Genomic DNA, 25,736 nt, shown 5'->3' on the forward strand with positions numbered 1-25,736 from the left:
AAATGTCGTGACTCGAGGACAGTGTCTGAATGTGGTTTTGGGACAGACAGGAAGCAGACAGGAAGCTCCTCTGGCTTCCTTCCACTCATCAAGGCAAAATGATCAGGATTGGGCTCCATTTACATACAAATGAAGACTGTTGAGCTGTCAGGGAGATAGAAAGAGGGAGATATGCAAAATGGAGATGTATGGGTAAACCACTTCTCCAATCTTTTTGGCTCTATAACAAAGAATAAAGAGCAAAAACATATACATGATCAAATACAGATCTTAGAATCAACTATTAAAGACTACCAGAACCCACTGTATTCTCCAATTACATTGAATGAGTTACAGGACAGAATAAAAACCCTCCAACCCAAAAAGGCCTGTGGTGTTGATGGTATCCTCAATTAAATGATCAAATATACAGACAACAAATTCCAATTAGCTATACTAAAACTCTTTAACATCATCCTTAGCTCTGGCATCTTCCCCAATATTTGGAACCAAGGACTGATCACCCCAATCCACAAAAGTGGAGACAAATTTGACCCCAATAACTACCGTGGAATATGCGTCAACAGTAACCTTGGGAAAATCCTCTGCATTACCATTAACAGCAGACTCGTACATTTCCTCAATGAAAACAATGTACTGAGCAAATGTCAAATTGGCTTTTTACCAAATTACCGTACAACAGACCATGTATTCACCCTGCACACCCTAATTGACAACCAAACAAACCAAAACAAAGGCAAAGTCTTCTCATGCTTTGTTGATTTCAAAAAAGCCTTCGACTCAATCTGGAATGAGGGTCTGCTATACAAACTGATGGAAAGTGGTGTTGGGGGTAAAACATACGACATTATAAAATCAATGCACACAAACAACAAGTGTGCGGTTAAAATTGGCAAAAAACACACACATTTCTTCACACAGGGTCGTGGGGTTAGACAGGGATGCAGCTTAAGCCCCACCCTCTTCAACATATATATCAACGAATTGGCACGGGCACTAGAAAAGTCTGCAGCACCCTACTTGAATCCGAAGTCAAATGTCTGCTGTTTGCTGATGATCTGGTGCTTCTGTCACCAACCAAGGAGGGCCTACAGCAGCACCTAGATCTTATGCACAGATTCTGTCAGACCTGGGCCCTGACAGTAAATCTCAGTAAGACCAAAATAATGGTGTTCCAAAAAAGGTCCAGTCACCAGGACCACAAATACAAATTCCATCTAGACACTGTTGCCCTAGAGCACACAAAAAACTATACATACCTTGGCCTAAACATCAGCGCCACAGGTAACTTCCACAAAGCTGTGAACGATCTGAGAGACAAGGCAAGAAGGGCATTCTATGCCATCAAAAGGAACATAAATTTCAACATACCAATTAGGATTTGGCTAAAAATACTTGAATCAGTCATAGAGCCCATTGCCCTTTATGGTTGTGAGGTCTGGGGTCCGCTCACCAACCAAGGCTTCACAAAATGGGACAAACACCAAATTGAGACTCTGCACGCAGAATTCTGCAAAAATATCCTCAGTGTACAACGTAGAACACCAAATAATGCATGCAGAGCAGAATTAGGCCGATACCCACTAATGATCAAAATCCAGAAAAGAGCCGTTAAATTCTATAACCACCTAAAAGGAAGCGATTCCCAAACCTTCCACAACAAAGCCATCACCTACAGAGAGATGAACCTGGAGAAGAGTCCCCTAAGCAAGCTGGTCCTGGGGCTCTGTTCACAGACAAAAACACACCCTACAGAGCCCCAGGACAGCAGCACAATTAGACCCAACCAAATCATGAGAAAACAAAAAGATAATTACTTGACACATTGGAAAGAATTAACAAAAAAACAGAGCAAACTAGAATGCTATTTGGCCCTACACAGAGAGTACACAGTGGCAGAATACCTGACCAAAAATTAAGGAAAGCTTTGACTATGTACAGACTCAGTGAGCATAGCCTTGCTATTGAGAAAGGCCGCCGTAGGCAGACATGGCTCTCAAGAGAAGACAGGCTATGTGCACACTGCCCACAAAATGAGGTGGAAACTGAGCTGCACTTCCTAACCTCCTGCCCAATGTATGACCATATTAGAGAAACATATTTCCCTCAGATTACACAGATCCACAAAGAATTCGAAAACAAATCCAATTTTGAAAAACTCCCATATCTACTGGGTGAAATTCCACAGTGTGCCATCACAGCGGCAAGATTTGTGACCTGTTGCCACGAGAAAAGGGCAACCAGTGAAGAACACACACCATTGTAAATACAACCCATATTTATGCTTATTTATTTTATCTTGTGTCCTTTACCATTTGTACATTGTTAAAACACTGTATATATAATATGACATTTGTAATGTCTTTATTGTTTTGAAACTTCTGTATGTGTAATGTTTACTGTTAATTTTTATTGTTTATTTCACTTTATATATTATCTACCTCACTTGCTTTGGCAATGTTAACACATGTTTCCCAATTGAATTGAATTGAATTGATATGCACTGAGAGACAGAGGGAGAAAGAGAGAGCGGTAGTAAGATGAATATACAGAATGCAGCAAGATAAAGATTTATGAAAATACATTCACTGAGAGATACAGTATTTTTTTTACCTTTATTTAACCAGGTAGGCTAGTTGAGACATTTGATTTGATTTGAGTAACTTCTCACAGCAAGAACTGGCAAATCTGGTGCAGTCCATTAGGAGGAGATGCACTTCAGTACTTAATGCAGCTGGTGGCCACACCAGATGCTGACTGTTACTTTTGACCCCCCTTTGTTTAGGGACACATTATTCCATTTCTGTTAGTCACATGTCTGTGGAACTGGTTCAGTATATGTCTCAGTTATTGAACCTTGTTCATACAAATATTTACACATGTTAAGTTTGCTGAAAATAAACAGTTGACAGTAAGAGGATATTTCTTTTTTTGCTGAGTTTATTTAACATTCTTTTGCTTGCAAGAATTTTGTATAATAATTTCAAATGACAACCTGAAAGTTTTGAACCCGGCACTGTTTTGTGTATCAGTTCATAAATCATGTGCCATGGAATCAGTACATCAATAATCTATTCACAACTATGTTGCAATCTATATGGCACAGTTGTCATTTTTTTGCCCTTAAATTAAACTAGTATACTTTAATCTCCACCTTAGGGGTACCAACTCACTGAACCATAGATTATAGGTTCTACCCGATCAACACATTACAACCCAACCCCTACCTCACAACCCTCTAACTACCCTGGGGCACACGCTGCCCCCAACCTCTACTTCAGCCCTTCTAACTACCCTGGGTCACTGTGCAGCGTGCAGAGTGTACTGGGGTCAGTATAAAGACAGTATACATGTGTCTGAGTAATTCCACCCTGACAGCGTTGTAATCAACTGCTTTTTAATAGCAGTGGGACTGTATATAACAGAAGGTACAAGAGAAGGTATAGTAAACACATGTAGGCTGAAACATCTGAGCAACACTTAAGACTCATGAGACTAGACCCTCTGGGCTTCCAGGGACCCCCCTTCAAGCTAATGATCAGTCATGCTGACTGCAACGTTTACAGTGTAATTAATAGATTTCACATATGCTATTGCAAAAATAATACTTTTGTTGTGTTTATGAAGGTCTTAAGTAACAATAGAATACAGTGGATTTTTCCCTCATCAATTTAAACACAATACCCCATAATAATAAAGTAAAAGCAGGTTTAGACCAGAGAATCTTGTCCTCTAGCTAACTCCAAGCAGGCTGTCATGTGCCTTTTACTGATGGGGTGGCTTCCGTCTGGCCACTCTACCATAAAGGCCTGATTGGTGGAGTGCTGCTGAGACTGTTGTCCTTCTGGAAATTTCTCCCATCTTTTAACCTGTTTTCACTTTGTCACGATGGTGAGGATTTTATGTATTTCATGAATTTTAGAATAAGTCTGTAACGTAAGTCTGTAAGTCTGTAACGTAACAAAATCTGGAAAAGTCAAGGGGTCTGAATATTTTCCCAATGCACTATATGAAAAATATATATATATTTCAAGTAACACAATAGCATTTTTTTTTTTTTATGTTACTTTGTAAAAAAAATATATATTAAAAAATATATAAAAACACCCAAATTCAAGTATACAATACATTTTATGTGTGGGGTGCATTTGTTGTAACTATGAAAAAGAAATCATATGTATTGGATGCGGTAACAGCCTCTTTTCATAACAACAAAATACAAAAAAATGTTATCTGAGTCTACACAGAAAATATATGAATTTAGATGTCATAAGGTGAACGCACCAATTTGTAAGTCGCTCTGGATAAGAGCGTCTGCTAAATGACTTAAATGTAAATGTAAATGTAGATATCCAGATAGTTGGAGAGAGATGGAAAGTAACAACTTAACACCGATGAAAAGAGGACATTCCATATACATTTGGAGAAAATAGAAAAGTGGAAATAGACTTCGAGGGTTGACGTAAATGGGAAAGAAATACCGAGTTAAAAATGATTATTTTTTTATTGAGAGCGCTGCATTGACTGTGTCTTCCTGCCCTGGTAGAATCATACCGCCCACCCAACATCTGATAATTACACTCCATTACAGGAGCAGGTAGAGAAAAGGGAGGTGAGAAATGGAGAGAGAGGGAATAGCTGCGTGCTCAACGTGTGTGTGTGGTGTCGTGTGTGCATGTGTGTGTGTGTATATATATCACCCACCCACAGGGAGACCGTATTGCTCCATGTGTCCCCAGGCAGATCAGGGTCCTGTCTGTCTTTGTGTGACATCACAGTCAGGCAATAAATACAGACCCCTGAGCTAGAATACATTTAATCTGATTTATACATTAACACACACACCCTAACCACAAGCATACACATACACATGCATACCCACACACACAAACGGACTGACACTCCTACACCTAGACAAATATGCACCTCTCCAATACCACCTGGTGCCCTTATATCTGAGTTGGCTGTGTTAGGGCACTCTGAAGTGTACACTACAGTGAACTGGTAGATGATACTGTAGTTGTCTGTACATAAGTGTGAGGCAGTGTGCCCATGGGCACGTGTATATTTACAGTTGAAGTCGGAAGTTTAGCCTTAGCCAAACACATTTAAACTCAGTTTTTCACAATTCCTGACATTTAATCCTAGTAAAAAATGTCCTGTTTTAGGTCAGCTAGGATCACCACTTTATTTGAAGAATGTAAAATGTCAGAATAATAGTAGAGATAATTATTTATTTGAGCTTTTACTTCTTTCATCACATTCCCAGTGGGTCAGAAGTTTACATTCACTCAATTAGTATTTGGTAGCATTGCCTTTAAATTGTTTAACTTGGGTCAAATGTTTTGGCTAATCTTCCACAAGCTTCCCAGAATAAGTTGGGTGAATTTTGGCCTATTCCCCTTGACAGAGCTGGTGTAACTGAGTGAGGTTTGTAGGCCTCCTTGCTCGCATACACTTTTTCAGTTCTGCCCACAAATGTTCTAAATGTTGAAATAATTACACATTATTTTCTATGGCTCTTGTGTATAGATATTAATAATGAAAGGATGTAGAAAGAGAGGATGGGTAGAGAGAGGGGGAGGGTGGCAGTAGAAAGGGAGAGAGAGAGAGAGGGGGAGGGTGGCAGTAGAAAGGGAGAGGGAGAGAAAGAGAGAGAGAGAGAGAGAGGGGGAGGGTGGCAGTAGAAAGGGAGAGAGAGAGAGGGAGGGTGGCAGTAGAAAGGGAGAGAAAGAGAGAGAGAGAGAGAGAGAGAGAGAGGGGAGAGGGTGGCAGTAGAAAGGGAGAGAGAGAGAGGGAGGGTGGCAGTAGAAAGGGAGAGGGAGAGAAAGAGAGAGAGAGAGAGAGAGAGAGAGAGAGGGGGGAGGGTGGCAGTAGAAAGGAGAGAGAGAGAGAGAGGGGGAGGGTGTCAGTAGAAATGGAGAGGGGGAGAGAGAGAGAGAGAGAGAGGGGGAGGGTGGCAGTAGAAAGGAGAGGGAGAGAAAAGAGAGAGAGAGAGAGAGAGAGGGGGGTGGCAGTAGAAAGGGAGAGAGAGAGAGGGAGGGTGGCAGTAGAAAGGGAGAGTGAGAGAGAGGGGAGGGTGTCAGTAGAAATGGAGGGGGGAGAGAGAGAGAGAGAGAGAGAGAGAGAGAGAGAGAGAGAGAGGAGAGAGAGGGGGGGGGGTGGCAGTAGAAAGGGAGAGGGAGAGAGAGAGAGAGAGAGGGGGGTGGCAGTAGAAAGGAGAGGGAGAGAGAGTGAGAGAGAGGAGGGGAGGGTGACAGTAGAAAGGGAGAGAGAGAGAGAGAGAGAGAGAGGGTGGCAGTAGAAAGGGAGAGGGAGAGAGAGAGAGAGAGAGAGGGAGGGTGGCAGTAGAAAGGAGAGGGAAAAAAGTGAGAGAGAGAGAGGGGGAGGGTGGCAGTAGAAAGAGAGAGGGAGAGAGAGTGAGAGAGAGAGAGGGGGAGGGTGGCAGTAGAAAGGGAGAGGGAGAGACAGAGAGAGGGGGAGGGTGGCAGTAGAAAGGGAGAGAGAGAGAGAGAGCTGGAGAATAATGTATTTTATCCTTAATGGTTCGAAAGTAGTGAATTAATAACGCTTGAGCTGCTCCTCTTGATTAACATATTGATATGATGTTCGAGAGCTACAGGGAGAGAGACTGGAGAGAGGGAGGGAGGGAGAGGAGGGAGAGGAGGAGAGGCTTCATTTAACAATGAGTAATCAGTCTAATATCAATACAAGGGAAAGCAGATATATTATTTCTGTCGGGTTCAGCACCTTCTGCAGAGAGGCAAACACATCTAATAAATCTAATGCTCTGTACCACCAACTGAATGTTACTCTGTACCACCAACTGAATGTTACTCTGTACCACCAACTGAATGTTACTCTGTACCACCAACTGAGTGTTACTCTGTACCACCAACTGAATGTTACTCTGTACCACCAACTGAATGTTACTCTGTACCACCAACTGAATGTTACTCTGTACCACCAACTGAATGTTACTCTGTACCACCAACTGAATGTTACTCTGTACCACCAACTGAATGTTACTCTGTACCACCAACTGAATGTTACTCTGTACCACCAACTGAATGTTACTCTGTACCACCAACTGAATGTTACTCTGTACCACCAACTGAATGTTACTCTGTACCACCAACTGAATGTTACTCTGTACCACCAACTGAGTGTTACTCTGTACCACCAACTGAATTTTAATCTATACCACCAACTGAATGTTACTCTGAACCACCAACTGAATGTTACTCTGTACCACCAACTGAATGTTACTCTGTACCACCAACTGAATGTTACTCTGTACCACCAACTGAGTGTTACTCTGTACCACCAACTGAATTTTAATCTATACCACCAACTGAATGTTTCTCTGTACCACCAACTGAGTGTTACTCTGTACCACCAACCGAATGTTACTCTGTACCACCAACTGAATGTTACTCTGAACCACCAACTGAATGTTACTCTGTACCACCAACTGAATGTTACTCTGTACCACCAACTGAATGTTACTCTGTACCACCAACTGAATGTTACTCTGTACCACCAACTGAATGTTACTCTGTACCACCAACTGAATGTTACTCTGTACCACCAACTGAATGTTACTCTGTACCACCAACTGAATGTTACTCTGTACCACCAACTGAATGTTACTCTGTACCACCAACTGAATGTTACTCTGTACCACCAACTGAATGTTACTCTGTACCACCAACTGAATGTTACTCTGTACCACCAACTGAATGTTACTCTGTACCACCAACTGAATGTTACTCTGTACCACCAACTGAATGTTACTCTGTGCCACCAACTGAATGTTACTCTGTACCACCAACTGAATGTTACTCTGTGCCACCAACTGAATGTTGCTCTGCCCGGAGGACCCCTGAGGTACCCCCTCATGTGCATTTTACCAGCAGGCCATTGGTCTCATGATTCTTCTCTAGTACCCCCTGTGGATAGGCCCAGTACCCCCTGTGGATAGGCCCAGTACCCCCAGGTGTCCTAGTACCCCCTGTGGATAGGCCCAGTGCCCCCAGGTGTCCTAGTACCCCCTGTGGATCGGCCCAGTGCCCCCAGGTGTCCTAGTACCCCCTGTGGATAGGCCCAGTACTCCCAGGTGTCCTAGTACCCCCAGGTGTCCTAGTATCCCCTGTGGATAGGCCCAGTACTCCCAGGTGTCCTAGTACCCCCAGGTGTCCTAGTATCCCCTGTGGATAGGTCCAGTACTCCCAGGTGTCCTAGTACCCCCTGTGGATAGGCCCAGTACTCCCAGGTGTCCTAGTACCCCCTGTGGATAGGCCCAGTACTCCCAGGTGTCCTAGTACCCCCTGTGGATAGGCCCAGTACTCCCAGGTGTCCTAGTACCCCCTGTGGATAGGCCCAGTACTCCCAGATGTCCTAGTACCCCCTGTGGATAGGCCCAGTACCCTAAGGGAACCTAGTACCGGCTGGTTGGGAACCACTGCCCTAGTCTACTGGATTATCAAAAGGCCAATTCAATGCCCGGAATGTAACGACATTTTAATAATGATACTGACGATATCTGTCTGTTTCTGAAGCAATCCCATTGATCTCCAAGGTATCAGAAATGTCCTCAGTGGTTGCATAATATGATCGATTCCGCAGAGCTGTGTGTGTGTGTGTGTGTGTGTGTGTGTGTGTGTGTGTGTGTGTGTGTGTGTGTGTGTGTGTGTGTGCTCATCACAACATCACACACATGTCAACAGTAGGGAGCCTGTTCTAATAATTAAGGCTGCTAATTAGACAGAATCCCACAGTTCATGTATTATGCTCTCTATCTACCTCTCTCTCTCTCTCTCTCTCTCTCTCTCTCTCTCTCTCTCTCTCTCACACACACACACACACAGGCCTACTGCTAATTAAGAGGAATAATTAGGCAGACACCCACACACACACACTCATATAATACACACACACAAACTTCGGTTCTGGTAATTAGGGGCATTAATTACAAGTGTAGTTGTCCCTGTGAGTGTTCTGTATCACTCAGACAGGCACACATCAGGGGTACTTTGCTCTATCACTTTCCACACACACACAAACACACACACTTACACCCCCTTCCACACACACACACAATGTACAATACTGTGAACAAGTTATGCCTAATTAGTCCTAGACTTATTGCTGGCCATGGGTTAACCTGTCTGTCACCATGGGAGCAGAAGACAAGAAATCACCAAATGTTTAGCTCAACAAAGATCCTCCCCCTCATTCCTGCTGGGTCAATACCCTACCCTTTATCCAGACATGAAACTGAAAGTTAACCTTGAAGGGCCTTAAGCACCTTTAAAAACCCCTAAGTAACATAATTTTAAAAATCCCCATCAAAATCTGTCATTTTAAACTCGAGATATCTTTTTTTTCCATTGGATCTCCCTCACCAACTTCAAACATCTGCTATCTGAGCAGCTAACCGATCACTGCAGCTGTACATAGTCTATCGGTAAATAGCCCACCCAATTTTACCTACCTCATCCCCATACTGTTTATATTTATTTACTTTTTGCTCTTTTGCACACCAATATCTCTACCTGTACATGACCATCTGATCATTTATCACTCCAGTGTTAATCTGCAAAATTGTAATTATCCGCCTACCTCCTCATCTGCAGTGAAGGTGTTTGTCAGACCATGAGACATCCTGACAATCCCATGTGTCTTGGGACTCATCTGCAGTGAAGGTGTTTGTCAGACCATGAGACATCCTGACAATCCCATGTGTCTTGGGACTCATCTGCAGTGAAGGTGTTTGTCAGACCATGAGACATCCTGACAATCCCATGTGTCTTGGGACTCATCTGCAGTGAAGGTGTTTGTCAGACATTTACATTTACATTTAAGTCATTTAGCAGACGCTCTTATCCAGAGCGACTTACAAATTGGTGCATTCACCTTATGACATCCAGTGGAACATCCACTTTACAATAGTGCATCTAAATCTTTTAAGGGGGGGGGTGAGAAGGATTACTTTATCCTATCCTAGGTATTCCTTAAAGAGGTGGGGTTTCAGGTGTCGCCGGAAGGTGGTGATTGACTCCGCTGTCCTGGCGTCGTGAGGGAGTTTGTTCCACCATTGGGGGGCCAGAGCAGCGAACAGTTTTGACTGGGCTGAGCGGGAACTGTACTTCCTCAGTGGTAGGGAGGCGAGCAGGCCAGAGGTGGATGAACGTAGTGCCCTTGTTTGGGTGTAGGGCCTGATCAGAGCCTGGAGGTACTGAGGTGCCGTTCCCCTCACAGCTCCGTAGGCAAGCACCATGGTCTTGTAGCGGATGCGAGCTTCAACTGGAAGCCAGTGGAGAGAGCGGAGGAGCGGGGTGACGTGAGAGAACTTGGGAAGGTTGAACACCAGACGGGCTGCGGCGTTCTGGATGAGTTGTAGGGGTTTAATGGCAAAGGCAGGGAGCCCAGCCAACAGCGAGTTGCAGTAATCCAGACGGGAGATGACAAGTGCCTGGATTAGGACCTGCGCCGCTTCCTGTGTGAGGCAGGGTCGTACTCTGCGGATGTTGTAGAGCATGAACCTACAGGAACGGGCCACCGCCTTGATGTTAGTTGAGAACGACAGGGTGTTGTCCAGGATCACGCCAAGGTTCTTAGCGCTCTGGGAGGAGGACACAATGGAGTTGTCAACCGTGATGGCGAGATCATGGAACGGGCAGTCCTTCCCGGGAGGAAGAGCAGCTCCGTCTTGCCGAGGTTCAGCTTGAGGTGGTGATCCGTCATCCACACTGATATGTCTGCCAGACATGCAGAGATGCGATTCGCCACCTGGTCATCAGAAGGGGGAAAGGAGAAGATTAATTGTGTGTCGTCTGCATAGCAATGATAGGAGAGACCATGTGAGGTTATGACAGAGCCAAGTGACTTGGTGTATAGCGAGAATAGGAGAGGGCCTAGAACAGAGCCCTGGGGGACACCAGTGGTGAGAGCACGTGGTGAGGAGACAGATTCTCGCCACGCCACCTGGTAGAAGCGACCTGTCAGGTAGGACGCAATCCAAGCGTGGGCCGCGCCGGAGATGCCCAACTCGGAGAGGGTGGAGAGGAGGATCTGATGGTTCACAGTATCGAAGGCAGCCGATAGGTCTAGAAGGATGAGAGCAGAGGAGAGAGAGTTAGCTTTAGCAGTGCGGAGCGCCTCCGTGATACAGAGAAGAGCAGTCTCAGTTGAATGACTAGTCTTGAAACCTGACTGATTTGGATCAAGAAGGTCATTTTGAGAGAGACCATGAGACATCCTGACAATCCCATGTGTCTTGGGACTCATCTGCAGTGAAGGTGTTTGTCAGACCATGAGACATCCTGACAATCCCATGTGTCTTGGGACCCATCTGCAGTGAAGGTGTTTGTCAGACCATGAGACATCCTGACAATCCCATGTGTCTTGGGACTCATCTGCAGTGAAGGTGTTTGTCAGACCATGAGACATCCTGACAATCCCATGTGTCTTGGGACTCATCTGCAGTGAAGGTGTTTGTCAGACCATGAGACATCCTGACAATCCCATGTGTCTTGGGACTCATCTGCAGTGAAGGTGTTTGTCAGACCATGAGACATCCTGACAATCCCATGTGTCTTGGGACTCATCTGCAGTGAAGGTGTTTGTCAGACCATGAGACATCCTGACAATCCCATGTGTCTTGGGTCTCATCTGCAGTGAAGGTGTTTGTCAGACCATGAGACATCCTGACAATCCCATGTGTCTTGGGACTCATCTGAAGGTAACCAGTACATGTTTCAAATAATTAATGCAAGTTTGAAGGTAGTTTTGTGCCTGCCCAAAAAGTGGTTAAATAAGTGTAAAAAATACAGTATTAAATCAAATATTTCCTGAGCTACTTATATCTCCTAGAAATTGAACAAACACTGTGCTATTCAATGAGTTTCTATGGCCTTTAGTAGTAAAGGCCATATTCAATATTTTATCAAAACGTTTTCTTATAGAGTTCATCCATGCTAGAAATGTTAGCCTCCAACTGCACTAAATATCTCCAGCTAAAGAGCTAGCTAGAGTTAACATTCAACATGATATCTACCCTGCCAAGATGCTAACACCATTAGCCTCATGACCTGCTAGCATAGTGTTATGACGCCGTTGACACCATCGTAGCAACTTCTTACAAATGAAAAAGTGATGACTTAACATCCCACATGCCCAGAGAGATGACATTGAGCTAATGGGGATCCAAATAGGGGATAGAGATTTAACTTTCTTCCCCTCTGGATGAGTCAACGAGTCATTGAGTGTACGACTGTTTTCCTCTCTGAAGGAGTCACTGAGTGTACGACTGTTTTCCTCTCTGAAGGAGTCACTGAGTGTATGACTGTTTTCCTCTCTGAAGGAGTCACTGAGTGTACGACTGTTTTCCTCTCTGAAGGAGTCACTGAGTGTATGACTGTTTTCCTCTCTGAAGGAGTCACTGAGTGTACGACTGTTTTCCTCTCTGAAGGAGTCACTGAGTGTATGACTGTTTTCCTCTCTGAAGGAGTCACTGAGTGTATGACTGTTTTCCTCTCTGAAGGAGTCACTGAGTGTACGACTGTTTTCCTCTCTGAAGGAGTCATTGAGTGTACGACTGTTTTCCTCTCTGAAGGAGTCACTGAGTGTATGACTGTTTTCCTCTCTGAAGGAGTCAGTGTGTGTATGACTGTTTTCCTCTCTGAAGGAGTCACTGAGTGTATGACTGATTTCCTCTCTGAAGGAGTCACTGAGTTTTTGACTGTTTCCCTCTCTGGAATTGTCACTGAGTCACTGAGTGTATGACTGTTTTCCTCTCTGGCTGAGTCACTGTGTATAACTGTTTTCCTCTCTGGCTGAGTCACTGAGTGTATAACTGTTTTCCTCTCTGACTGTTTTCCTCTCTGGCTGAGTCACTGAGTGTAGTCACTGAGTGTATAACTGTTTTCCTCTCTGGCTGAGTCACTGTGTATAACTGTTTTCCTCTCTGGCTGAGTCATTGTGTATAACTGTTTTCCTCTCTGGCTGAGTCACTGAGTGTATAACTGTTTTCCTCTCTGGCTGAGTCACTGTGTATAACTGTTTTCCTCTCTGACTGAGTCACTGTGTATAACTGTTTTCCTCTCTGGCTGAGTCACTGAGTGTATAACTGTTTTCCTCTCTGGCTGAGTCACTGTGTATAACTGTTTTCCTCTCTGGCTGAGTCACTGTGTATAACTGTTTTCCTCTCTGGCTGAGTCACTGTGTATAACTGTTTTCCTCTCTGGCTGAGTCACTGTGTATAACTGTTTTCCTCTCTGGCTGAGTCACTGTGCATAACTGTTTTCCTCTCTGACTGAGTCACTGAGTGTATAACTGTTTTCCTCTCTGGCTGAGTCACTGTGCATAACTGTTTTCCTCTAACTGTTTTCCTCTCTGGCTGAGTCACTGAGTGTATAACACTGTTATAACTGTTTTCTCTGGCTGAGTCACTGTGTATAACTGTTTTCCTCTCTGGCTGAGTCACTGTGCATAACTGTTTCCACTGGCTGAGTCACTGTGTATAACTGTTTTCCTCTCTGGCTGAGTCACTGTGTATAACTGTTTTCCTCTCTGGCTGAGTCACTGTGTATAACTGTTTTCCTCTCTGGCTGAGTCACTGTGCATAACTGTTTTCCTCTCTGGCTGAGTCACTGTGTATAACTGTTTTCCTCTCTGGCTGATAACTGTTTTCCTCTCTGGCTGAGTCACTGGCTGAGTCACTGTATAACTGTTTTCCTCTCTGGCTGATAACTGTTTTCCTCTCTGGCTGAGTCACTGAGTGTATAACTGTTTTCCTCTCTGGCTGAGTCACTGTATAACTGTTTTCCTCTCTGGCTGAGTCACTGAGTGTATAACTGTTTTCCTCTCTGGCTGAGTCACTGAGTGTATAACTGTTTTCCTCTGGCTGAGTCACTGTGTATAACTGTTTTCCTCTGGCTGAGTCACTGTGTATAACTGTTTTCCTCTCTGACTGAGTCACTGTGTATAACTGTTTTCCTCTCTGGCTGAGTCACTGTGTATAACTGTTTTCCTCTCTGGCTGAGTCACTGTGTAGTTTTCCTCTCTGGCTGAGTCATATAACTGTTTTCCTCTCTGGCTGAGTCACTGTGTATAACTGTTTTCCTCTCTGGCTGAGTCACTGTGTATAACTGTTTTCCTCTCTGGCTGAGTCACTGAGTGTATAACTGTTTTCCTCTCTGACTGAGTCACTGAGTGTATAACTGTTTTCCTCTCTGGCTGAGTCACTGTGTATAACTGTTTTCCTCTCTGGCTGAGTCACTGTGTATAACTGTTTTCCTCTCTGGTCTGATAACTGTTTTCCTCTCTGACTGTCACTGTGTATAACTGTTTTCCTCTCTGGCTGAGTCACTGTGTATAACTGTTTTCCTCTCTGGCTGAGTCACTGTGTATAACTGTTTTCCTCTGGCTGAGTCTGGCTGTTTTCCTCTCTGGTCACTGAGTGTATAACTGTTTTCCTCTCTGGCTGAGTCACTGTGTATAACTGTTTTCCTCTCTGGCTGAGTCACTGAGTGTATAACTGTTTTCCTCTGGCTGAGTCACTGAGTGTATAACTGTTTTCCTCTCTGGCTGAGTCACTGTGTATAACTGTTTTCCTCTCTGGCTGAGTCACTGTGTATAACTGTTTTCCTCTCTGGCTGAGTCACTGTGTATAACTGTTTTCCTCTCTGGCTGAGTCACTGTGTATAACTGTTTTCCTCTCTGGCTGAGTCACTGAGTGTATAACTGTTTTCCTCTCTGGCTGAGTCACTGTGTATAACTGTTTTCCTCTCTGGCTGAGTCACTGTGTATAACTGTTTTCCTCTCTGGCTGAGTCACTGTGTATAACTGTTTTCCTCTCTGGCTGAGTCACTGTGTATAACTGTTTTCCTCTGGCTGAGTCACTGTGTATAACTGTTTTCCTCTCTGGCTGAGTCACTGTGTATAACTGTTTTCCTCTCTGACTGAGTCACTGTGTATAACTGTTTTCCTCTGGCTGAGTCACTGTGTACTGTCACTGTATAACTGTTTTCCTCACTCTGGCTGAGTCACTGTGTATAACTGTTTTCCTCTCTGGCTGAGTCACTGTGTATAACTGTTTTCCTCTCTGGCTGAGTCACTGTGTATAACTGTTTTCCTCTCTGGCTGAGTCACTGTGTATAACTGTTTTCCTCTGACACTGTGTATAACTGTTTTCCTCTCTGGCTGAGTCACTGTGTATAACTGTTTTCCTCTCTGGCTGAGTCACTGTGTAGGCTGAGTCATAACTGTTTTCCTCTCTGGCTGAGTCACTGTGTATAACTGTTTTCCTCTCTGGCTGAGTCACTGTGTATAACTGTTTTCCTCTCTGGCTGAGTCACTGTGTATAACTGTTTTCCTCTCTGGCTGAGTCACTGTGTATAACTGTTTTCCTCTCTGGCTGAGTCACTGTCATAACTGTTTTCCTCTCTGGCTGAGTGAGTGTATAACTGTTTTCCTCTCTGGCTGAGTCACTGTGTATAACTGTTTTCCTCTCTGGCTGAGTCACTGTGTATAACTGTTTTCCTCTCTGACTGAGTCACTGTGTATAACTGTTTTCCTCTCTGGCTGAGTCACTGTGTATAACTGTTTTCCTCTCTGGCTGAGTCACTGTGTATAACTGTTTTCCTCTGGCTGAGTCACTGTGTATAACTGTTTTCCTCTGGCTGAGTCACTGTGTAACTGTTTTCCTCTCTGGCTGAGTCACTGAGTGTATAACTGTTTTCCTCTCTGGCTGAGTCACTGTGTATAACTGTTTTCCTCTGGCTGAGTCACTGTGTATAACTGTTTTCCTCTCTGACTGAGTCACTGTGTATAACTGTTTTCCTCTCTGGCTGAGTCACTGTGTATAACTGTTTTCCTCTGGCTGAGTCACTGTGTATAACTGTTTTCCTCTCTGACTGAGTCACTGTGTATAACTGTTTTCCTCTGGCTGAGTCACTGTGTATAACTGTTTTCCTCTCTGACTGAGTTTTCAGTCACTGTGTATAACTGTTTTCCTCTCTGACTGAGTCACTGTGTATAACTGTTTTCCTCTCTGATCACTGTGTATAACTGTTTTCCTCTCTGGCTGAGTCACTGTGTATAACTGTTTTCCTCTCTGGTCACTGTGTAGTCACTGAGTCACTGTATAACTGTTTTCCTCTCTGGCTGAGTCACTGTGTATAACTGTTTTCCTCTCTGGCTGAGTCACTGAGTGTATAACTGTTTTCCTCTCTGGCTGAGTCACTGTGTATAACTGTTTTCCTCTCTGGCTGAGTCACTGTGTATAACTGTTTTCCTCTCTGGCTGAGTCACTGTGTATAACTGTTTTCCTCTCTGAGTCTGAGTCACTGTGTATAACTGTTTTCCTCTCTGACTGAGTCACTGAGTCTGTTTTCCTCTCTGGCTGAGTCACTGTGTATAACTGTTTTCCTCTCTGGCTGAGTCACTGTGTATAACTGTTTTCCTCTCTGGCTGAGTCACTGTGTATAACTGTTTTCCTCTCTGGCTGAGTTTTCACTGACTGAGTCATAACTGTTTTCCTCTCTGGCTGAGTCACTGTGTATAACTGTTTTCCTCTCTGTGAGTCAACTGTTTTCCTCTCTGAGTCACTGAGTATAACTGAGTCACTGTGTATAACTGTTTTCCTCTCTGGCTGAGTCACTGTGTATAACTGTTTTCCTCTCTGGCTGAGTCACTGTGTATAACTGTTTTCCTCTCTGGCTGAGTCACTGAGTGTATAACTGTTTTCCTCTCTGGCTGAGTCACTGTGTATAACTGTTTTCCTCTCTGGCTGAGTCACTGTGTATAACTGTTTTCCTCTCTGACTGAGTCACTGTGTATAACTGTTTTCCTCTCTGACTGAGTCACTGTGTATAACTGTTTTCCTCTCTGGCTGAGTCACTTTGTTTTCCTCTCTGGCTGAGTCACTGTGTATAACTGTTTTCCTCTCTGGCTGAGTCACTGTGTATAACTGTTTTCCTCTCTGGCTGAGTCACTGTGTATAACTGTTTTCCTCTCTGGCTGAGTCACTGTGTATAACTGTTTTCCTCTCTGGCTGAGTCACTGTGTATAACTGTTTTCCTCTGGCTGAGTCACTGTGTATAACTGTTTTCCTCTCTGGCTGAGTCACTGAGTTTTCACTGTCACTGTGTATAACTGTTTTCCTCTCTGGCTGAGTCACTGTGTATAACTGTTTTCCACTCTGGCTGAGTCACTGTGTATAACTGTTTTCCTCTCTGACTGAGTCACTGAGTGTATAACTGTTTTCCTCTCTGGCTGAGTCACTGTGTATAACTGTTTTCCTCTCTGACTGAGTCACTGTGTATAACTGTTTTCCTCTCTGGCTGAGTCACTGAGTGTATAACTGTTTTCCTCTGGCTGAGTCACTGAGTGTATAACTGTTTTCCTCTGGCTGAGTCACTGAGTGTATAACTGTTTTCCTCTCTGGCTGAGTCACTGAGTGTATAACTGTTTTCCTCTCTGACTGAGTCACTGTGTATAACTGTTTTCCTCTCTGGCTGAGTCACTGTGTATAACTGTTTTCCTCTCTGGCTGAGTCACTGTGTATAACTGTTTTCCTCTCTGGCTGAGTCACTGTGTATAACTGTTTTCCTCTCTGACTGAGTCACTGAGTGTATAACTGTTTTCCTCTCTGGCTGAGTCACTGTGTATAACTGTTTTCCTCTCTGGCTGAGTCACTGAGTGTATGACAGCACACACACACAAACCTACGAAACACACAACGATTTAGCATCTACAGAGGTCACATTGGTGAAATGTGTACCCAGATGTAGAATTCTCTTGCTCAGTGCAAAATATGGGTAGTGTGTTTCTGACGTTTTGTTTCCATGGTTACTGAGTAAGGAGGAGGGGACTAATGATGGCATGAAACATGTTTAACTCTGTTGATTCACCATACCCCCCCCCCCCCCCCCCCAATAGTTGACGATTGTACGGACTGCTCAATAGAATATAATCACATCCTAATTGTCTCTATCTCTCGCCGTCTCTCTCTTTCCTTCCATAGTTGACGGCTGTACGGACTGGTCGGTGGATTACCTGAAGTACCGTGTGTTGAAGGGGGAGCCGGTGAGGCTGAAGTGTGCCCTGTTCTACGGCTACATCAGGGCCAACTACAGCCAGGCTCAGAGCGTCGGCCTCAGCCTCATGTGGTACCGCAGCTCTGGCCTGGGCCACGGAGACTTTGAGGAGCCCATCTCCTTCAACAGTGTGCGCATGAGCAAGGAGGAGGACGCCATCTGGTTCAGACCGGCCGACCTGCAGGACGTGGGCCTCTACTCCTGTGTGCTACGGTAAGACAGGAGGGACATAGTCTACTCTAGTCTACTCCTGTGTGCTACCGAAAGACCTAAGAGACAGTAGGGATATTAGAAATAAAGTAAAACAATTGAGACAGTAGTGATACTATAGATACAGTAAGACATTAGAGACACTAGTGATACTATAGATACAGTAAGACTTTAGATACAGTAGTGATACTATAGATACAGTAAGACATTAGAGACACTAGTGATACTATAGATACAGTAAGACATTAGAGACACTAGTGATACTATAGATACAGTAAGACATTAGATACAGTAGTGATACTATAGATACAGTAAGACATTAGAGACAGTAGTGATACTATAGATACAGTAAGACATTAGATACAGTAGTGATACTATAGATACAGTAAGACATTAGAGACACTAGTGATACTATAGATACAGTAAGACATTAGATACAGTAGTGATACTATAGATGTAGTTAGACATTAGAGACAGTAGTGATACTATTGATACAGTAAGGCAGGAGATAGTAGAAACACTGGGTAAGAGAGGAAATGAATAATCATTTACTCTTGCATGCAACATGCTCCCTTACAATCACTACATTCAATTGAAGATCTGTGATATTGATGGCTGAGTCTCTTTTTCACACTTTCTCACTTGCACTCCCTCACTCCCTCTCTCTCACTATCTCTTCCCCCCTCCATTCTCTGGTAGAGTCAGAATCTTAATGGTTGTGTTTTTGTCGTTCTGTCTGAGCGTCTGAAGTGGATGTTTCTCATATGCCTGGAGGCATCATAGTACTCTCTCCCTCCCTCTCTCCGTCACTCGGCTCTCATTTACTCCTCTCTCCATCACTCTGCTCTCATTTACTCCTCTCTCTTTCACTCTGCTCTCATTTACTCCTCTCTCCTTCACTCAGGCTCTCATTTACTCCTCTCTCCCTCCCTCTCTCCGTCACTCTCTCCGTCACTCTGCTCTCATTTACTCCTCTCTCCGTCACTCTGCTCTCATTTACTCCTCTCTCCTTCACTCATGCTCTCATTTACTCCTCTCTCCCTCCCTCTCTCCGTCACTCTCTCCGTCACTCTGCTCTCATTTACTCCTCTCTCCGTCACTCTGCTCTCATTTACTCCTCTCTCCCTCCCTCTCTCCGTCACTCTGCTCTCATTTACTCCTCTCTCCCTCCCTCTCTCCGTCACTCTGGTCTCATTTACTCCTCTCTCCCTCCCTCTCTCCGTCACTCTGCTCTCATTTACTCCTCTCTCCTTCACTCTGCTCTCATTTACTCCTCTCTCCATCACTCTGCTCTCATTTACTCCTCTCTCCATCACTCTGCTCTCATTTACTCCTCTCTCCTTCACTCTGCTCTCATTTACTCCTCTCTCCGTCACTCTGCTCTCATTTACTCCTCTCTCCTTCACTCTGCTCTCATTTACTCCTCTCTCCTTCACTCTGCTCTCATTTACTCCTCTCTCCTTCACTCATGCTCTCATTTACTCCTCTCTCCGTCACTCTGCTCTCATTTACTCCTCTCTCCCTCCCTCTCTCCGTCACTCTGCTCTCATTTACTCCTCTCTCCCTCCCTCTCTCTGTCACTCTGGTCTCATTTACTCCTCTCTCCCTCCCTCTCTCCGTCACTCTGCTCTCATTTACTCCTCTCTCCTTCACTCTTTCCCTCTCTTAGACTAAAAACATCATTTCTAAGGCTAGAACACTGACACTGTTCTCTACAGAATACTGTTCTCTACAGTGCACTGTTCTCTAGAGTACACTGTTCTCTACAGTACACTGTTCTCTACAGAACACTGTACTCTACAGTACACTGGTCTCTACAGAACACTGTTCTCTACAGTACACTGTTCTCTACAGTACACTATTCTCTACAGAACACTGTTCTCTACAGTACACTGCTCTCTACAGAACACTGTTCTGCACAGTACACTGTTCTCTACAGAACACTGTTCTCTACAGTACACTGTTCTCTACAGTACACTGTTCTCTACAGAACACTGTTCTCTACAGTACACTGCTCTCTACAGAACACTGTTCTGCACAGTACACTGTTCTCTACAGAACACTGTTCTCTACAGTACACTGTTCTCTACAGAACACTGTTCTCTACAGTACACTGTTCTCTACAGAACACTGTTCTCTACAGTACACTATTCTCTACAGTACACTGTTCTCTACAGTACACGGTTCTCTACAGTACACTGTTCTCTACAGAACATTGTACTCTACAGTACACTGTTCTCTACAGTACACTGTTCTCTACAGAACATTGTACTCTACAGTACACTGTTCTCTACAGTACACTGTTCTCTACAGAACACTGTTCTCTACAGAACACTGTTCTCTACAGAACACTGTTCTCTACAGTACACGGTTCTCTACAGTACTGTACGTGTAGGTGTATGACGCTGGACAAGCAGATAACCTGCATTATGACATTCAAAGCATGTTCTCCAATGTTTTAAAGTGTTAAACAGCCTCAGGCTTGGTGTGTTCAAATGTCGTGCATGGAAGGATTCAAGAGTTATCCAGTACCCTAATCAGAGAAGCACTTTGGAGATTTGTAGCTGAGCTGAAATCAAGGGTAAGCTTTGCAAATTTTATCATACATGACCCAAACACTTCATCCAAACAGCTGTGCTAGGAAAAGAGAAAGAGTGAGAGAGGGAGAGAGAGAAAGAGGGTGTGAGAAAATAGGGAAAGTGAGAGAGCGAGAGAGACATGTATAAAACATTAGGAACAGCTACTCTTTCCACGACATAGACTGACCAGGTGAATCCAGGTGAAAGCCTATGTATGATCCCTTATGTCACTTGTGCTTCTGTCCCCAACCAAGGAGGGCCTACACCAGCACCTAGATCTTCTGCACAGATTCTGTCAGACCTGGGACAGTAAATCTCAGTATGACAAAAATAATGGTGTTCCAAAAAAGGTCCAGGTGCTATGACCACAAATACAAATTCCATCTAGGTACCATTGCCCTAGAGCAAACAAAAAACAATCAATCAATCAATCAATCAAATGAATTTATGATGCCCTTCTTACATCAGATTTTTAATTTTTAATTTTTTAATTTCACCTTTATTTAACCAGGTAGGCTAGTTGAGAACAAGTTCTCATTTGCAACTGCGACCTGGCCAAGATAAAGCATAGCAGTGTGAACAGACAACACAGAGTCACAAAGTGCTGTACAGAAACCCAGCCTAAAACCCCAAACAGCAAGCAATGCAGGTGTAGAAGCACGGTGACTAGGAAAAACTCCCTAGAAAGGCCAGAACCTAGGAAAACACCTAGACAGGAACCAGGCAATGAGGGGTGGCCAGTCCTCTGGCTGTGCCGGGTGGAGAATATAACAATACGGACCTCGGTCTTAACATCAGCGCCACAGGTAACTTCCACAAAGCTGTAAATGATCTGATACACAAGGCAGAAGGGCCTCCTATACCATCAAAATGAACATACAATTCAATACACCACATTGAGACTGCATGCATAATTCTGCTAAAGTATCCTCTGTGTACAACGTAGAACACCAAATAATATGCATGCAGAGCAGAATTAGGCCGATACCCACTAATTATCACAATCCAAAAAAAGAGCCGTTAAATTCTACAACCACCTAAAAGGAAGCGATTCCCAAACTTTCCATAACAAAACCATCACCTACAGAGAGATGAACCTGGAAAAGTTCCCGTAAGCAAGCTGGTCCTGGGGCTCTGTTCACAAACACAAACACACCCTACAGAGCCCCAGGACAGCAGCACAATTAGACCCAACCAAATCGTTAGAAAACAAAGAGATAATTACTTGACACATTGGAAAGAATTAACACAAAAACTGAGCAAACTAGAATGCCATTTGGCCCTAACCACAGAGTACACAGTGGCAGAATACCTGACCACTGTGACTGATCCAAACTTAAGGAAAGCTTTGACTTTGTACAGCATTGCCATGAGTTCTCAAGAGATGACAAGCTATGTGCACACTGCCCACAAAATGAGCTGGAAACTGAGCTGCACTTCCTTGCCTGCCAAATGTATGATCATATTAGAGACACAAATTTCCCTCAGATTACACAGACCCACAAAGAATTAAAAAATATATCAAATTTTGATAAACTCCCATATCTACTGGGTGAAATACCACAGTGTGCCATCACAGCATGAATATTTGTGACCTGTCTCCACAAGAAAAGGTCAACCAGTGAAGAACAAACACCATTGTAAACACATATGTTTCTTTATTTTCCCTTTTGTACTTGAACTATTTGCACATCATTTCAACACTGCACAGTGCATTCAGAAAGTATTCAGACCCCTTGACTTCTTTCACATTTTGTTACGTTACAGCCTTATTATAAGTCCACACACAATACCCCATAATGACAAAGCAAAAAAATTTTTACACTTTTGCAAATGTATAAATAATACGTAACTGAAATATAACGTTAACATAAGTATTCAGACCCTTTACTTAGTACTGTAACGGTTTTCTTTAGGTGAAGTAGAGGCGGACCAAAACGCAGCGTGGCGGTTATTCATGTTCTTTAATAAAAACACTAGACATGAATAAACTAACAAAAACAATAAACGTGGAAAACCAAAAACAGCCCTATCTGGTGCAAAACACAGAGACAGGAACAATCACCCACAAACACACAGTGAAACCCAGGCTACCTAAATATGGTTCCCAATCAGAGACAATGACTAACACCTGCCTCTGATTGAGAACCATATCAGGCCAGACATAGAAATAGACAAACAAGACATCCAACATAGAATGCCCACTCAGATCACACCCTGACCAACCAAAACATAGAAACATACAAAGCAAACTATGGTCAGGGTGTGACAAGTACGTTGTTGAAGCACCTTTGGCGGGGAGTCTTCTTGATTATGATGCTACAAGCTTGGTGTCACACGCTGACCTTAGAGAGCCTTTTTATGTCTCTATTTGGTTTGGTCAGGGTGTGATTTGGGGTGGGCATTCTATGTTTTGTAATCTATGATTTTTGTATTTCTATGTTTTGGCCGGGTATGGTTCTCAATCAGGGACAGCTGTCTATCGTTGTCTCTGATTGGGAACCCTACTTAGGTAGCCCGTTTTCCCTTCTTTCTTTGTGGGAAGTTGTCTTTGTTTAGGGCACATAGCTTTTAGCTTCACCGTATGTTTTGTAGTGTGTATTGTTTTGTTCGGTGTCTTTTATCAAATAAAAAGGAAAATGTACGCTCACCACGCTGTGCCTTGGCCCTAATCCTTCAACAGCCGTGACAGAACTTCCCACCACCAACGGACCAAGCAGCGTGGTAAGAAGGAGCAGCGTGTAATGGACTCCTGGACATGGGAGGAAATCCTGGATGGGAAAGGACCCTGGAGGCAGGCTGGGGAGTATCGCCGTCCACGGGAGGAACAGGAAGCAGCTAAAGCTGAGAGGCGACGCTATGAGGGAACACGGCTGGCAAGGAAGCCCGAGAGGCAGCCCCACGGGGAGTGTGGCAGAGTCAGGTTGGAGACCTGAGCCAACTCCCCGTGCTTACCGTGGCGGGCGTCGTACTGCTCAGGCACCATGTTATGCGGTGGAGCGCACGGTGTCTCCATTACGCGTTCTTAGCCCGGTGCCCTACATCCCAGCTCCCCGCATCTGCCGGGCTAGAGTGAGCATCCAGCCAGGACGGATTGTGCCAGCCTTGCTCTCCAGACCTCCAGTACGTCTCTATGGCCCAGGATATCCTGCGCCGGCCCTGCTCACGCACGGTGTCTCCAGTGCGTTTGCACAGCCCAGTGCGTCCTGTGCCTGCGCCCCGCACGTGCTCGGCCTAAACCACCATCCAGCCAGGACGGGTTGTGCAGGCTCTTAGCTCGAGACCTCCAGTGCGCCTCCACGACCCAGTGTATCCGTTGCCTCGGCCAAGGACAATGCCTCCTGTATGTCCCTCCAGCCTGTTGAGTCCTGTGCCCTCGCTCAGAACTAAGCCTCCAGTGATGATCCATGGCACGAAGCCTCTAGTGATGATCCATGGCACGAAGCCTCCAGTTATGATCCATGGCACGAAGCCTCAAGTGATGATCCATGGCACGAAGCCTCCAGTGATGATCCATGGCACAAAGCCTCCAGTGATGGTCCATGGCACGAAGCCTCCAGTGATGATCCATGGCACGAGGCCTCCAGCGACGGCCTACAGTCCAGAGCCTCCAGCGACGCTCCCCAGTCCAGAGCCCCCAATGAGGGTGCCCAGTCCGAGGCCCACAGCAACGAGGGTGCCCTGTCCGGGGCCCGCAGCAACGAGGGTGCCCAGTCCGGGGCCCGCAGTAACGAGGGTGCCCAGTCCGGGGCCCGCAGCAACGAGGGTGCCCAGTCCGGGGCCCCTTTGGGGGGGAGGTACTGTCACATTATTGTTTTGTTCGGCGTCTTTTATCAAATAAAAAGGAAAATGTAGGCTCACAACCTTGGTCCTAATCCTTCAACAGCCGTGACACTTGGCACACCTGTATTTGGTGAGTTTCTCCCATTCTTCTATGCAGATGTTCTCAAGCTCTGTCAGGTTGGATGGGGAGGGTTGCTGCACAGCTATTTTTAGGTCTCTCTAGAGATGTTCGATCTGGTTCAAGTCCGGGCTCTGGCTGGGCCACTCAAGGAGATTCAGAGACTTGTCCTGAAGCCACTCCTACGTTGTCTTGGCTGTGTGCTTAGGGTCGTTATCCTGTTGGAAGGTGAACGTTTGCAAGATCCTGAGTGCTCTGGAGCAAGTTTTTATCAAGGTTCTCTCTGTACTTTGCTCCGTTCATCTTTGCCCCGATCCTGACTAGTCTCCCAGTCTCTGCTGCTGAAAAACATCCCTACATCATGATGTTGCCACAACCATGCTTCACCATAGGGATGGTGCCAGGTTTCCTCCAGACGTGACACTTAGTATTCAGGCCAAAGAGTTCAATCTTGGTTTCATCAGACCAAGGAATCTTGTTTCTCATGGTCTGAGACTTTAGGTGCCTTTCGGCGAAATTCATGTGGGCTGTCGTGACTTTTACTGAGGAGTGACTTCCGCCTAGCCACTCCACCACAAAGGCCTGATTGGTGGAGTGCTGCATAGATGGTTGTCCTTCTGGAAGGTTCTCCAATCTCCACAGAGGAACTCTAGAGCTCTCAGGTTCTTGGTCAAGATCCAACCATTAGGTTTTGCTCAGTGATTGACGATCATATTTATCAAGCTACAAGGCGAGACCCAGATACAGACACAGGAGGCAGATGGTTGGCGTCTTAAATATTTATTGATCCAAAAAGGAGTAGGCAAGAGAATGGTCGTGGACAGGCAAAAGGTCAAAACCAGTTCAGAGTCCAGGAGGTACAGAGTGGCAGGCAGGCTCGAGGTCAAGGCAGGCAGAATGGTCAGGCGGGTGGGTACAGAGTCCAGAAACAGGCAAGGATCA

General features: G+C 44.8%; 1 protein-coding gene across 2 annotated transcripts in view; it reads left to right on the forward strand.

Moving 5' to 3' along the window:
• Nucleotides 1-25,736, forward strand: part of LOC115118222 (interleukin-1 receptor accessory protein-like 1) — a 538,706-nt gene that overhangs the window by 174,255 nt on the left and 338,715 nt on the right. For both annotated transcript variants that reach the window (XM_065015162.1, XM_065015163.1), the window contains exon 3: nucleotides 18,032-18,317. In XM_065015162.1, coding sequence (XP_064871234.1) covers nucleotides 18,032-18,317 — 286 coding nt within the window. The remainder of the gene's footprint in view (nucleotides 1-18,031; nucleotides 18,318-25,736) is intronic.

Source organism: Oncorhynchus nerka, linkage group LG3, assembly GCF_034236695.1.
Source record: "Oncorhynchus nerka isolate Pitt River linkage group LG3, Oner_Uvic_2.0, whole genome shotgun sequence".
Lineage (NCBI taxonomy): Eukaryota > Metazoa > Chordata > Actinopteri > Salmoniformes > Salmonidae > Oncorhynchus > Oncorhynchus nerka.